The sequence below is a fragment of the Littorina saxatilis genome, linkage group LG12 (genome assembly GCF_037325665.1).
Source record: "Littorina saxatilis isolate snail1 linkage group LG12, US_GU_Lsax_2.0, whole genome shotgun sequence".
Taxonomy (NCBI): Eukaryota; Metazoa; Mollusca; class Gastropoda; order Littorinimorpha; family Littorinidae; genus Littorina; species Littorina saxatilis.
Window position 1 is genome coordinate 17441780 of NC_090256.1, and position 13672 is coordinate 17455451.

The 13672-nt window shown below is 42.6% G+C and overlaps 1 protein-coding gene across 3 annotated transcripts in view; it reads left to right on the forward strand.

The window, feature by feature from the left end:
• The window catches only part of LOC138981394 (PAN2-PAN3 deadenylation complex catalytic subunit PAN2-like), a 53331-nt gene that overhangs the window by 12862 nt on the left and 26797 nt on the right, over positions 1–13672 (forward strand). The window contains exons 7-15 of one of the 3 annotated variants that reach the window (XM_070354307.1): positions 2863–3025; positions 4090–4228; positions 6347–6423; positions 7406–7536; positions 9121–9290; positions 10615–10769; positions 11407–11535; positions 11842–11991; positions 12634–12857. In XM_070354307.1, the coding sequence (XP_070210408.1) occupies positions 2863–3025; positions 4090–4228; positions 6347–6423; positions 7406–7536; positions 9121–9290; positions 10615–10769; positions 11407–11535; positions 11842–11991; positions 12634–12857 (1338 nt within the window). The remainder of the gene's footprint in view (positions 1–2862; positions 3026–4089; positions 4229–6346; positions 6424–7405; positions 7537–9120; positions 9291–10614; positions 10770–11406; positions 11536–11841; positions 11992–12633; positions 12858–13672) is intronic. The other 2 variants (XM_070354308.1, XM_070354309.1) reach the window with 2 other exon arrangements.

Below are 13672 nucleotides of genomic sequence, written 5' to 3' on the forward strand. Positions count from 1 at the left end.
GGAGTTCCGGTGTGTGAATATTTTTCAAATTTTTCCGATTTTTGGCAAGTTTTGCCTCATCGGGATTGGTGACTGGTTCTCATCATTTCGATGACCGTTAAGATGCTATTGATCAAGGGGAGGCTCATACTTCAGCTGTGTCGCTGTTCGCGGCATTTTATAGTTGATTTGAGCCTTCTGAAGAGAATCTTTTGAGTGTTAAGTTCTTAGATCCTCTGGCCCGTCACGATATAACCTTGTATGGTTGAAAACGACGTTAAACATCCAATAAAGAAAGAAAGAAAGAAAGATCCTCTGGCGGGGTCTTTGTGTACTTGTGGATTTTTTTCACAAGCGAGTTGTCTTTGTCTCCACTATCTTTGTGGACTACGTTCGACTTATACCTGCGGCGGTGTTGCTTTAGTTTGTGTCTTACGCTCAAGTAGCGTGTCACTCGCGGAGCGCTTTCTGTAGGCTTCGGTTAACTCCAAGCTTAAGAACTTAGGTTCTACGGAACCGCCCTCGGGTTTGGCAAACATCCATCGGGATTTTGATAGCTAGGAGAAACTGTCTGTAAGATCAAGATCTCCTAGCTCGGGTAGATTGTGGCTTCGGTTCTTTGTGATCGGCACTTTCGAACAAAACTTGCTTTTATTCTCTCTCTGGTTTGAAAGGTCTCTTTTTGAGGCCGCTTCTAGGCACGCGGGCATTTATCTTTCAAAGAGACGCTCACGGTAAAAGGAAGGCGCAAGGCAGGCCTTGGCTGTTGTTTGTTTCCAAACGAAAAGCTTCAGGCTGGCTGTTATCTACTTTAGCTTTTGGCTCTATACAGGGTCTTCTTCATAGATCGTTCTGGCGGCCGGTTGGTCGCACAGTACGGGTCGTCGCAATCTGGGTTCCAGACCTCTTAAGGCTGGCAAGAAGGCGTTTTTGCTTTCTCACATTCGAATTACACGGATGTCTACTGTAAGGGTATCCTTGAGGTACTTATGGGCTTCCCCCTCAACTCTGGTTTTGGTTCAGGGTCTTTATAGGGGATTTGGCGTTTTTGTTCACTTGTCACTTAGACTGGCTTGGTACAAAGCGCTTACTTCTTACGGAAAGAACTCCTCTTCTTTCTGTTTAATGCAGGTGGAGTGCCACCTATTCTGGGTTTCCGCTTTTTCTTCCATGTCTTACTTTTAAGACTTTATGTAATTTCTGTCACATTGTTACGGCTTGGTGCAGTGTTGCTTTAACCCGTTTCAAGACTAGCCTGGCGGATCTACACGGAAAACGGCCAAGCTTACTCTTGTAGCTTCTGTGAGAAGTGGGAGTAAGCGTACTTTCTGGCTTTTTTGAATATAGACAGCTTTCTCAAGAAAGACTGATCTATGACTTTTGGGTTTCTTCGAAATTTTCAGGCAGTTTATGCGGAAAACGGGGAAACTAGCTTCCAATTGCATTTTCAATTTATGAAGCAATACTTCGGCTCCTTTAGAGTCAGGTTTAGTCATTTGAATATTGCGAGTTTCGAAAATTTTTCTGACTTTCACTGATCTTATTAGATCATTGAATTTAAGGGCAGTTTTTTTTAGATATTTGGCTTCTAACGAGGTTGAACCGGTAGTCAACTAGTTTGGCTATCTTGACACGCAAGGCAGTTTTTCTAACTTTGCTCGCTACGTCTCGTTGAGGAGGTGAGGTTCATACTTTATCCGGCTTAGCTAAAGATATTTCAACCGGAAAATTCGGGCCAGAAGTTTTAGCTAAAAATCAGAAACCGGCCCAAATTTCACCTGTCATTAACATTCCTGCTTTGAGCAACACTCTTGCTCCTGGAGACCCCGACATCGTTAACTGTCCAGTTAGAACGCTCAGCAGTTATTTGTCTAGAACGCAGTTCATTTGTTCAGGAAGTCAAAAATTGCTTTTCATTTCGCTCAATACAGCAAGGTGCTAAGACATTGCGAAAGTGATTTTAACCAAGTGGGTCTCCACATTGTTCAGACAAGCGTATTCCTGGTGGCATACTCAGTCCGGAGAGGTTAGGGCGGTTCTTTCCCTGACTTCGGCAAGAACTCATGAGGCAGGGGCATGGGCCTCCTCTGTGGCAGTGCTCCGATCAGGCTGATGTTTTGGAGGCGGCCTATTGGAAATCAGAGGATGTCTTCCTGAGTTTTTATCTCAGAGACATCGCCTCCTTCAGACGGGACGGCAGTTTTGTGCTACCTTCTATGGTGGCAGCAGGACAAGCCCTTCTACTTTGATTTTGATGAGTACCCGCCACCTATAGTAGCAATCTGCTATTTGTGAGTTGGGTATGGATATGTAATTTAATTAAAAATTTTAAAAGTAAATTTTCATTTAATTAATATACTTACCCAACTCACAACGTTTATTCCCTCCCACCTCCCCGCTGTGGTTGGTACTGGGGTCTAAAAAAGAGTGAGTTGGGCTTCGTTTTGGAATGATAAGATGGCGGCGTATGCGCGCGCATACGGATGTCGGACTGTTGATAGTCTGGCATTATGGGATGGATCACTTTCTTTTTTAGAGTGGTCTCCCTTGGTTACCAAGGGGACGCGTACAGCGTTACCAGCACTGAACTAGAGTTAATTGCTATTTGTGAGTTGGGTAAGTATATTAATTAAATGAAAATTTACTTTTAAAATTTTTAATTGCAGGTGATGTTAGACCCCCCAATTTAGGACTTTTCATAACCTCTGTAAATTTACCTCCATTTTAAGACTTGATTTTCTAAGATTTGTAGAGGTGGTAAAATGGGTGTGTGTGTGTGTGTGGTGTGTGTGTGTGTGTGTGTGTGTGTGTGTGTGTGTGTTCCACTGTAGTAACACGACATCAGTTAAACAGGGCTTTAAATGTGAGTGTGAATGTGTAAAGACTGAATCAATCCAGGATGGACAACCAATTGGTGGCGGATCGTCTGCTGATGGTGTACGACATGCGTGTCATGCGCGCCATGGCCCCCATCCAGGTGGACATCGACCCCACCTTTCTGCGCTTCGTACCTGCTCTGTCTCATCATCTGGTGGTTGTGTCACAGGTGAGTTGATATCATGTTGTACATTACTTGTTAGTGATCCTACCTTTCTGCACTTTGTACCTGCTCTGTCTCATCACCTGGTGGTTGTGTCACAGGTGAGTTGATTATGATATAATGTTGTTTACAATAATGATAACAACACTTTATTGTCCATTAAAATGTTAAATAAAAATGTAAAATTTTCTTGATTAGTGATCCTACCTCTCTGCGTTTTGTAACGGCTCTGTCTCATCACCTGGTGGTTGTGTCACAGGTGAGTTGATATGATTTTACAGCCTACCTTCTTCGTCTTCTGCGTTCGTGGGCTGAAACTCCCACGTACACTCGTGTTTTTTTGCACGAGTGGAATTTTACGTGTATGACCGTTTTTACCCCGCCATTTAGGCAGCCATACGCCGCTTTCGGAGGAAGCATGCTGGGTATTTTCGTGTTTCTATAACCCACCGAACTCTGACATGGATTACAGGATCTTTTTCGTGCGCACTTGGTCTTGTGCTTGCATGTACACACGGGGGTGTTCGGACACCGAGGAGAGTCTGCACACAAAGTTGACTCTGAGAAATAAATCTCTCGCCGAACGTGGGGACGAACTCACGCTGACAGCGGCCAACTGGATACAAATCCAGCGCGCTACCGACTGAGCTACATCCCCGCCATTTTACAGCCTATTATTTTGAGCAGTGCTGCTACACCAGAAAACCCTTTTTTAAGACTCCCTAATGCAAGACTTCCTGCACCATTTAATACCCTGTTTTCTCAAATTTTCCGTTCAAATGAAATGACAAAACCTTTGTAAATTTACCTTCATTTTAAAACTCCTTCCATTTTCAGACCTGTTTTTTTTTTTAGATTGTTCAACCTAGAAGTGAGAAAGATTCAAAATCTTTGGTGTTTTCTTTGAAAAACATGAACATTACTTGGAACTTTTTAATTTGTATTTATTGTTTTTGTCTCTCAGAATATTGCTGAGGTCTTGGTTCTTGTTTATTGACCCCACCTTCACCATGTAGAATATAATTTTATCAACTACAATAATGTGGGTTTTTTCTCTGTGTTTATGACAGATGGGGAGTTTCCAGCTGACGGACTCAACGTCAGTGTCTCAGTCCATGATGATCTATCCTGTGGACACACACGGAGCAGGCATCACCAGCTTTGACCTGTCCAAAACCTGTCAAGCCATGGCCTTTGGGGACTCTGCTGGTATGCCACTTTTTCCCAGTGTATGCTGATTCTTCAAGCTACAGTGGAACCCCCATTTTAATACCCCCCAATTTAAATCTCCCTCCCTTAAGAGACCCTGTTTTCTCAGACTTTCTGTTCAAAACCTCTATAAATTAACCCCCCACACCCCCATAGACAATGTTCGGAAATAACTCAGTTGGGTTTGTATGGGTCATAATAATTGTCACTTTGGAAATAATGTCGCGTGGGGAAACTTTTCCACATGACATTACAAGCCAGTAACCCACGAGAGGATGTGTCTCAAACAGGAACCACTTGTCGTTTATTAGTCCATTCAAAAGCTAGGGTCCTCGTTCTTTCACAACCCCTACAAACCCAACACAGTTATTTCCGGAATTTGTTTATTCAGGACTCCCTCCTTTTGAAGAGCTGATTTTCTCAGAGTTTTGGAGGTCTTACTAGTGGGGGGGGGGGGGGGGGGGGCCTTCCACTGTACCTTCCTTCTTGTGTGCACAGTAATGTTCACTGCCACATAACAAGCCACAATTGCACATAGAATAAGACTAAGAGCATCCTTTCATTGAAATTCTTCTTCTTCTTCTTCTTCTTCTTCTTCTTCTTCTTCTTCTTCTTCTTCTTCTTCTTCTTCTTCTTCTTCTCTTTTTCATTCATGGGCTGAAACTCCCATGTTCACTCATGTTTTTGCACGAGTGCGTTTTTACGTGTATGATCGTTTTTACCCCGCCATTAGCCGCTTTCGGTGAGAACAAAAAAATCAATATTTTGGATGTGATCTAAGCCGAGTAGGATTTTTTTACTGATATAATTTTGTATCCGACACCTAAGTCAATCTGCCAAATTTATTCAGAAAAAAATATTTAACTGATGCACAGGAAGCAAGCAGCCTGTTGAGTTTTGGTATGGGTCCAAGTTGAAGGGTGCTATCATCATGTAAACGCCTGGACAGATTTGTGGTTTTTACACGGGAAGGAATGTAACTTTTATAATCATTTAATGCAATGTAGTACCCTCTCACCCGAAGATCACATGTGACTCACATTGTTGCAAGAATAGAAAGAGTTGTGTATGCGTTCGCATTGAAATGACAAACACAGAAAAAGAAGAATTTGTTTTGTAAATTCACTGACTAGAACTTTTAAAAACAAGAGGCGAAGCCATCAAGGCTCACGTAAGAAATCGACAAACAGTAACACAAACTCAATCACTCCGTCACACATACACACACACACACACACACACACACACACACACACACACACACACACACACACACACCACACCACACCACACACACACACACACACACACACACACACACACACACACACACAGAGAGAAAGAGCATAGGTGAAACTGTGCAAGAAAGCGAGACACTAGATCTAGATCTGTCTGTCTGCATGCAGCCTACTTACAGGGACACGACTGCCAACTAGTCTCGGCCCGCTCAAAATAATAATGACCGAGACTTTCAGTACTTCCTTCGCGTGACGTCTAACCCTCTTACGTCATAATGTGACGTCAATGTAATGTGACGTCTTCAAATGTTAGAGTTTCTACCACAGACATACACACGCACGCACATACGCACATACGCACGCACGCACAGACAGACAAAGTTACGATCGCATAGGCTACACTTACGTGAGCCAAAAAGTCAGTTGAAATGTATGTAAAGTTAGCAAGAGCAAAGTAGCTAACAGTTCAGGTCCACTAGTTCATAATTTCTTTTTTTTTCTTTTCTTAATTTTTATGTAAACATTTTAGAATTGGGATTTCTTTTTACCTATTTGGAAGATTTGCCTTTGTTTGTGTTTTGTTTGTCTGAAAAGAATACAGCATGCCCTGGTATGTTTGACAGGTTATTGTCACCTGTTTGTATTTTGTTTGTCTGAAAAGAATACAGCATGCCCTGGTATGTTTGACAGGTTATTGTCACCTGTTTGTATTTTGTTTGTCTGAAAAGAATACAGCATGCCCTGGTATGTTTGACAGGTTATTGTCACCTGTTTGTTTTTTGTTTGTCTGAAAAGAATACAGCATGCCCTGGTATGTTTGACAGGTTATTGTCACCTGTTTGTCTGAAAAGAATACAGCATGCCCTGGTATGTTTGACAGGTTATTGTCACCTGTTTGCCAACAACGAGCATGCAGTGTTCAGTGGTTTGGACCTGCCCACAGAGTTTGCTGATCACGTAAGCTAGTCTTCAGTTATCAGATAAAAAGAATGTTGATAGCAATTAAAATATATTTGCCAGTTCTGATAACATTGGTTTTAATTCTACCATATAAAAATGAAAGACTTGCTAATTTCACAGTCACAGAGTGTTCATTTTTGTTTTGTTATATAACTTATATTAGTTGCAAGTTAAATTTGTAGCCTCCTTGAAAGGGAGTGACTTAATTGAGTCCAAAAAACGACTTCGCGAAGTTTGTTTGTTTGTTTGTTTGTTTGTTTGCTTAACGCCCAGCCGACCACGAAGGGCCATATCAGGGCGGTGCTGCTTTGACATTTAACGTGCGCCACACACAAGACAGAAGTCGCAGCACAGGCTTCATGTCTCACCCAGTCACATTATTCTGACACCGGACCAACCAGTCCTAGCACTAACCCCATAATGCCAGACGCCAGGCGGAGCAGCCACTCGATTGCCAATTTTAAAGTCTTAGGTATGACCCGGCCGGAGTTCGAACCCACGACCTCCCGACCACGGGGCGGACGCCTTACCACTAGGCCAACCGTGCCGGTCCGCGAAGTCTTTATATCAAAAATTCAGTGCCAAAGCTTCGTGCATCGAGCTTCATAAAGTAGACTTCACCAAATTAATATCAGGCTTTGATCCTCTGTACACATTTTAAGGCAAAAAAAAAAAAATAGTCTGTTTACGGTAACATAGGCAAAAAAAATAGGGTCGGTAGGTTGGAATTTTTTATTTATTTAAATATTTTTTTCTCCCAAAAAACCATATTTTTAAGTTATTTTGCCAAAAAACAGACTTTTTTTTTTCTTTTTTTTTCCTCCCCCAAATGCCAAAAGAAAGTCTAGAGTCGCGCGAAAAAATAGGGTCGGTCGGGATACCGTAAACAGACTATTTTTTGTGTGTGGCCTAATAGATGAGACAGTTAAATTGCCATGCAAACTTTGTGTTGGTGTTTTAATCTGTGTTTGCCTTGCAGCCTGAACCGCCCCATCATGAGATGCATCTGATGGATGAGATAGTGGCTTTCGCAACTGTGCCAACTTTCTACCCTGCCAATGACTCCCTGCTGTCTGAGTGGCCAAGCAGCATGATGAAAAAAATCTGCAGGTGGGTCAAATTACAGCGGGTGAATTGGTTTTCTTTGAAGTTGTGAGTTTGTCGTGAGTGTGTGTGTGTGTGTGTGTGTGTGTGTGTGTGTGTGTGTGTGTGTGTGTGTGTGTGTGTGTGTGAGTGTGTGTGTGTGTGTGTGTGTGTGTGTGTGTGTGTGTTTGTACGCATGCGTGCGTGTGTGCTGCAAACTGTTGCATTTTACTTGTGCTTTTCAGGGCATGTAAATCATTATGTGTGTGTCAGACAAAAATTATGTGGGACAAATTAAGGGCTCATTTTTTTAATTGCTGAAGCTTACACTGTAACATGATCACATATATTTCTAACTAGAATGAATACCCGCTTCGCCGGGTAGCCGGCTTCGCCGGGAAGAAGTACTTAGAGCCGTACGCCGGCTTCGCCGGGTCCGAACAATGGACCCGCCAAGCTTAGGTCCCTCCCAGATTCGTGGAATGGGAACAGCACGAAAATGATTCAGTGGCCATAATGCCATTCCTGACCATATTGAGTCCCATCCTTGTCGACGAATGTAACCGTGTTAATCACCTTTGGAGGCGAACTCCACTCAAACAGGATTGAGCAATTTATAGCTTATCTGTAAGCCCATTTGAACTGTTATGGCTTCTCAAAGGAAGGCCAGTACATACAAATACACAAAAGCCGCCAGACCACATCACAAACAGAACTGAACAATCCCCAGGTGTTGCTCACATAGAGAGACACACACACACACACACACACAAACACAGAGAAGCCGTATCTATAGAGAGATAGATGACAGTGTATTTTTCGCGTGGCTATAAATTGATTCGACCTTTGCACTTTTACAGTGAGGATAATTTACGGGTCCAATTTACGTTCTGGACACTGCGGTGACCTTCTAAAAATAGTAACAGAACGCCGGGAATATCCGAAGACGCACCACTCATACTATAGTGCACCATACGAAGGAAGGGAGGTAAACGCTGAAAACCTGGAGAAGATGAGAAGATAAGGAAGAGTTACTTATAATGGTGAAATGAACACAAAAACCAAAATCGGTTCAGCGCTGCGCGCTGAGAGCACATGTTGAAATATCTCATCGATGATATTGTGTCCGGGGTGTAGCTGAATACGGTGTCCAAATTTGAAAAAGATCCACCGAGAACTTTGGCTTTGGTGTGTCGGTATGGGGGCCCGGGTAGCTGAGGTGGAACCAAAGTCGGTTCAGCGCGCACAAAATCGGTTCAGCGCTGCGCGCTGAGAGCACGTGTTGAAATATCGACCAGGTTGTGTCCTGTCCCGGGTCTACCTGAATATGCCCACCAAATTTGAAGCAGATCCATCGAGAACTTTGGCCGTGCATCGCGAACTCACACACAGACACACACACAGACACACAGACACACAGACACAAGTCGTATATATATATAGATAGATAACAGGAGTGCAGCATTTATGAATGTGAATAGCCTAAGAGAGCTATTTACTGAATCTCAGTAACTGTACAGTACTCAGGACTTGCACACCGCTCCTCAGTAAAGCAAAAAGAAAGGAAGGATATTTTGTTTCTGATTTTGGGTTTTTTGTTCACATTAACAGGAAACCCAGGCCTATAGATCCCGAGATTCTACGCTCAATGAAGGTGATGCACAACGTGTGCTGTGTACCCAACCCCAAGAAAGGCCGACGGAACCAGGCACCCTACAAGATTAAAGAAGAGAATGGCGCCAAGCGACAGCTCAGTGTCCCTGAGTCTCCCATTGGTAGAGGTGCATGCCCAATGGAAGTCAGACTGCTTTCTGATTTCTGCTGCAATCTTTTGTGTTTAATGCTTTGTGTGTGTGTGAGTATCTGTGTGTATGTATGTCTGTCTGTCTGTCTGTTTGTTTGTGTTTATGTGTACGCATATCTGTTTATATGCTCATGTGCATGTATTCATTCTATACTTTTATCAAAATGGCTGAGTTATTTTGCTTACTGACAAATAGAAGATGCACTAAAACAAAATCATTCTGAAGTGCTTGAACATTAACCTAAATGTATCTCAAGAGTTTCATGCAATCTGAGGCTCTAAATGAAGACCCCTCTCAAAATAAGATGCTGTTTTAGAACTTTGTTGAGTTGCTCATGCTCAGTTTTAACCCTTCCTGTTTTCAGTAGCAATGCTACCTAACATGTGTGTTCAAAGCATTTGTTGTTGATAGTTTAAAATGTGTTCTTTTGGGTGGGGTTTTCACATCAATTGTGTACAATTAATAATGAACACTTAGGAATCAACAACAAGCTAAAGCTTGATAAAGCTGGGCCTTAAAAGACGCACACATCTGATGATTTTTGAGTGTGACAAGACTAATTCAAGCTATACTTAAAAACCAATACACAGTTTCAGATGATAAAAAATATTTACACAGAATGAAGAACGAAACATCAATTGAACAATGAGGCAGAATAAAAGTGCACTAAAGAGAAAATCAAAACGAGATGTTGAGAACAAAACAAAACTAGATGCCAGCAATTGAAAAAGGTCTAACGTCCTGACGCAGACTGGTGAAGATGAAGAACCGTTCAAGATTGAGAAGGCCATTACAGTGGAACCCCACTTTAACTCATTGTCTCCCAGGTACGGATATATTCGTACCCACTCATATGGCTCTATCTGACTTGGTACGGATATATCCGTCCACACAGTCACTACATTTACCACTTAAAACCAAATTGTATACTTTATTTTACAAGTGAATCGTTATCATACAAAAGTAACGTTATCGCAAGACGAAGAAAGGGAAGACACTCTATCAGTCTATTATGCAAAGTTTTTCAGAGCGTGTCTGCTTCTCAACTGTTTTGCGCGAATCGTGTAAGATCTATTTTTGCGGAAACCTTCCGAAGATATGCAGTCTCAGCGGCTTCCACATGCAACATAGTCGTTTTTATTTGGAATGTGACGTCCTGTTCTTCGTCAGGTCACGCCTATCTCGAAAACTAAACGTCGCACAGAACCAGCGCCCTTCCATTATAAAAGGGGGGTTCCACTGTAGCATGGTCTGTTGAAAAAAAAAGTCTGAAGTCCTGACACAGACTGCTCTGTTGAAGGTGAAGACCCTTTCAAGACTGTGCCCAAGGAGTACCAGAGGATGTTGATGCGGTACACCAAGCTGGACGACTTTGACTTCCGTCACTACAACAAGACCCACTTTGCTGGTCTTACTGCAGAGTACAACAACTCTTACTGCAATGCATTGCTCCAGGTATGTAATTTACGCTGTTCGTTGTCAGCAGCTTGATTTGTATCATCCTGTGCTGTTCATGGTTTTGAAATTGAAGAAGAAAAGAAACTCCATGAAAGTTCATTCAACAAATAGACAAATTCCGGAAATAAGTCTTTCAGGTTTGTATGTGTTGTGAAACTGAAAGAGTGCATACCCTTGTTTTAGTGAGACATTAAACAATCTACACATGCTCAGACATGTTTCAGACACCCCCCCTCGCTAGTGGCTGGCCGATAATGTGGGAAAGTTGCAGTTTACAAACCCGAAAAAGTTATTACTGAACATTGGCTATTATAGACCATGAACACAACCTTTACACAGAGTAGTATCCATTTGAATCCATTTACTGTCAAATCAGTCCTGTTACATCTTGGCTGAAATGAACAAAGCTTTAATTCCTAAATATCCACAGCATTTTTATTTCCAATTTGCCATTTTGTGATAGTTTGATTAAAGTGAACTTAAAAACTCTTTCCGATTAATTTAGTTATTAAGAATTCTGCTTCGTAATCTATGCCCTGTTCATGTCTACTTCAGTCTTTGGGTTATGAAATCAATGCTTGTTCAAAGATGCACTGTCCTGATAATCTTGACTAAAACGGAAACAATATTTCAGATCCTGTACTTTGTGGAGCCGCTGCGAGCTGCCTTGCTGAGCCACATCTGTCAGCGTGAGTTCTGCTTGGCCTGCGAGCTGGGCTTCCTCTTTCACATGCTGGACACCAAGAAAGGAGAGGCCTGTCAGGTAAACAGTGGAACCTCCTTGTTAAGACCTCCACAAATCAGAAAAAAAAGGCTCAGTGTTGAAGTGGAAGCTCGTGGATAGTTAACACAAAGATAGTTCACACAAAGTCTGTTTGAATTGTTTTTCATTTACTTTAATGTGTTTGCACTTTTAATTCTCAAAAAGGGAGACAAAAATATTTTAGTGTTTTCTTTGTTACATGACATGGTCTTTTTTGTCGCAGATCTGACAAATAAAGGGAAATAAGCGCACTAAATGCATACCCATCACTGCATCATTTGATTCTGATTTTTCTATTTGTCACAGGCCAAAAACTTTCTGCGAGCATTCCGCACCCTGACAGAAGCGGCTGCGTTGGGGCTTCTCTTGACAGAGGCGGAAGAAATCAATGGCAGCGCCAACTTTCTGACCCTCATCCCCAGATGGCATCGCTTTGTCATTCAGCAAGTCAATTCTGTAAGTTCTTTGTAACCTGCACCTTTTTGGGTGTGATGATGAAAGGGGTGGGGTGGGGGGGGGGGGGGGGGGGGGTTAGGTGGTGATTATGATGATGATGAAGTGGAGAGGAAAACAAAGAGAGGGAGAGAATATATCATGTGTGCATGTGTATGTCTTTCTCTCAAGCTCTTTCTCTGTCAAAGTGTGGGTATGCTGTTTTTGTGTGTCTTAATGTGTGTGTGTGCGTGAGACTGAGAGAGAGAGAGTGATTGATTGGTTGATTCTGATTGTGCTTTTGGAGGTAAATAGGGATGAGAAAGGAGGAAGTAGTGAGAGTCATTAAACTTATAGCTGCTGTAGGGCTGACATTTTTCTGTTACTGATTACATAGTGTTCAAATACACCCTACATTTAAAAATAACCTTGTGTCATTTACAAAATCAAGTGTCTTCAAACCATGGCAACTGTACCTGCTAACTTCTGCCCTTGGTTGCATAAACTGAAAAAGAGCTTAGGACAAACGACACCGATAAAAAAAATTGATACGATTCTTGACCCCTTCATCAAAAGCGGAGAAAACTAGTCATAAGGTCACCGCTAGGCTATGCATGTACCAGTACATTGTATCATCAATCAATCACAGAAAATTCCTCTTTCCAGGAAACTTCTCAGCAAGTGGAAGTAGCATCAGACTCACCTACCAAAGAGACAGACCCATCTCCTCCTGCCCAGCCGGAGGCAGCACCAGAGAAGAAGACAGAGTCTGGTGGCGGGAAAGGGAGGAAGAAGAAGAACAAGCGAGGCAAGAAGAAAGAGGAGACGAAGGAAGAAAGCAAAACGGAGACGGCGGATAAAGAAGGAGAGGATGGGAGCGGGGAGGATAGGTTTGTTGCGTTAGTGCAAGGGGAACCTCCCTATTTAAGACTCCCCTTTTCTCTTTAAGACTCCCCTTTCCCCTTTAAGACTCCCCTTTTCCCTTTAAGACTCCCCTTTTCCCTTTAAGACTCCCCTTTTCCCTTTAAGACTCCCCTTTTCCCTTTAAGACTCCCCTTTCCCCTTTAAGACTCCCCTTTCCCCTTTAAGACTCCCCTTTCCCCTTTAAGACTCCCCTTTCCCCTTTAAGACTCCCCTTTCCCCTTTAAGACTCCCCTTTTCCCTTTAAGACTCCCCTTTAAGACTCCCCTTTCCCCTTTAAGACTCCCCTTTCCCCTTTAAGACTCCCCTTTCCCCTTTAAGACTCCCCTTTTCCCTTTAAGACTCCCCCACTCCTTTAAGATCCTTCCGCAATTTAAGACTCTCCTCCCTTTTAAGACTCTCAGATTTAAGATTCCCCTCCCCCTTTTAAGACTCCCCTATCTCATTTAAGACCCCTCCCCCCTTATTTAAGACTCACCCTCCCCCTTTTAAGACCCTGCTTTGTCAGAATTTCTATTCCTTATCTCTCTAAACATACCACCATTATAAGGCTCCCTTCTCTTTAAGAACCGATATTCTCAGATTTGTGAAGGTCTTAAAGTTAAAAGGGATTGGTTTCACATTATTTAGCCTTCCGTCTATATATCTCAATTGTTTTTTGACTCACATGCGAAGCAAAAGTGAGTCTATGTACTCACCCGAGTCGTCCGTCCGTCCGTCCCCCCCGTCCGTCCGGCCGTCCGTCCGGCCGGCCGTCCGGAAAACTTTAACGTTGGATATTTCT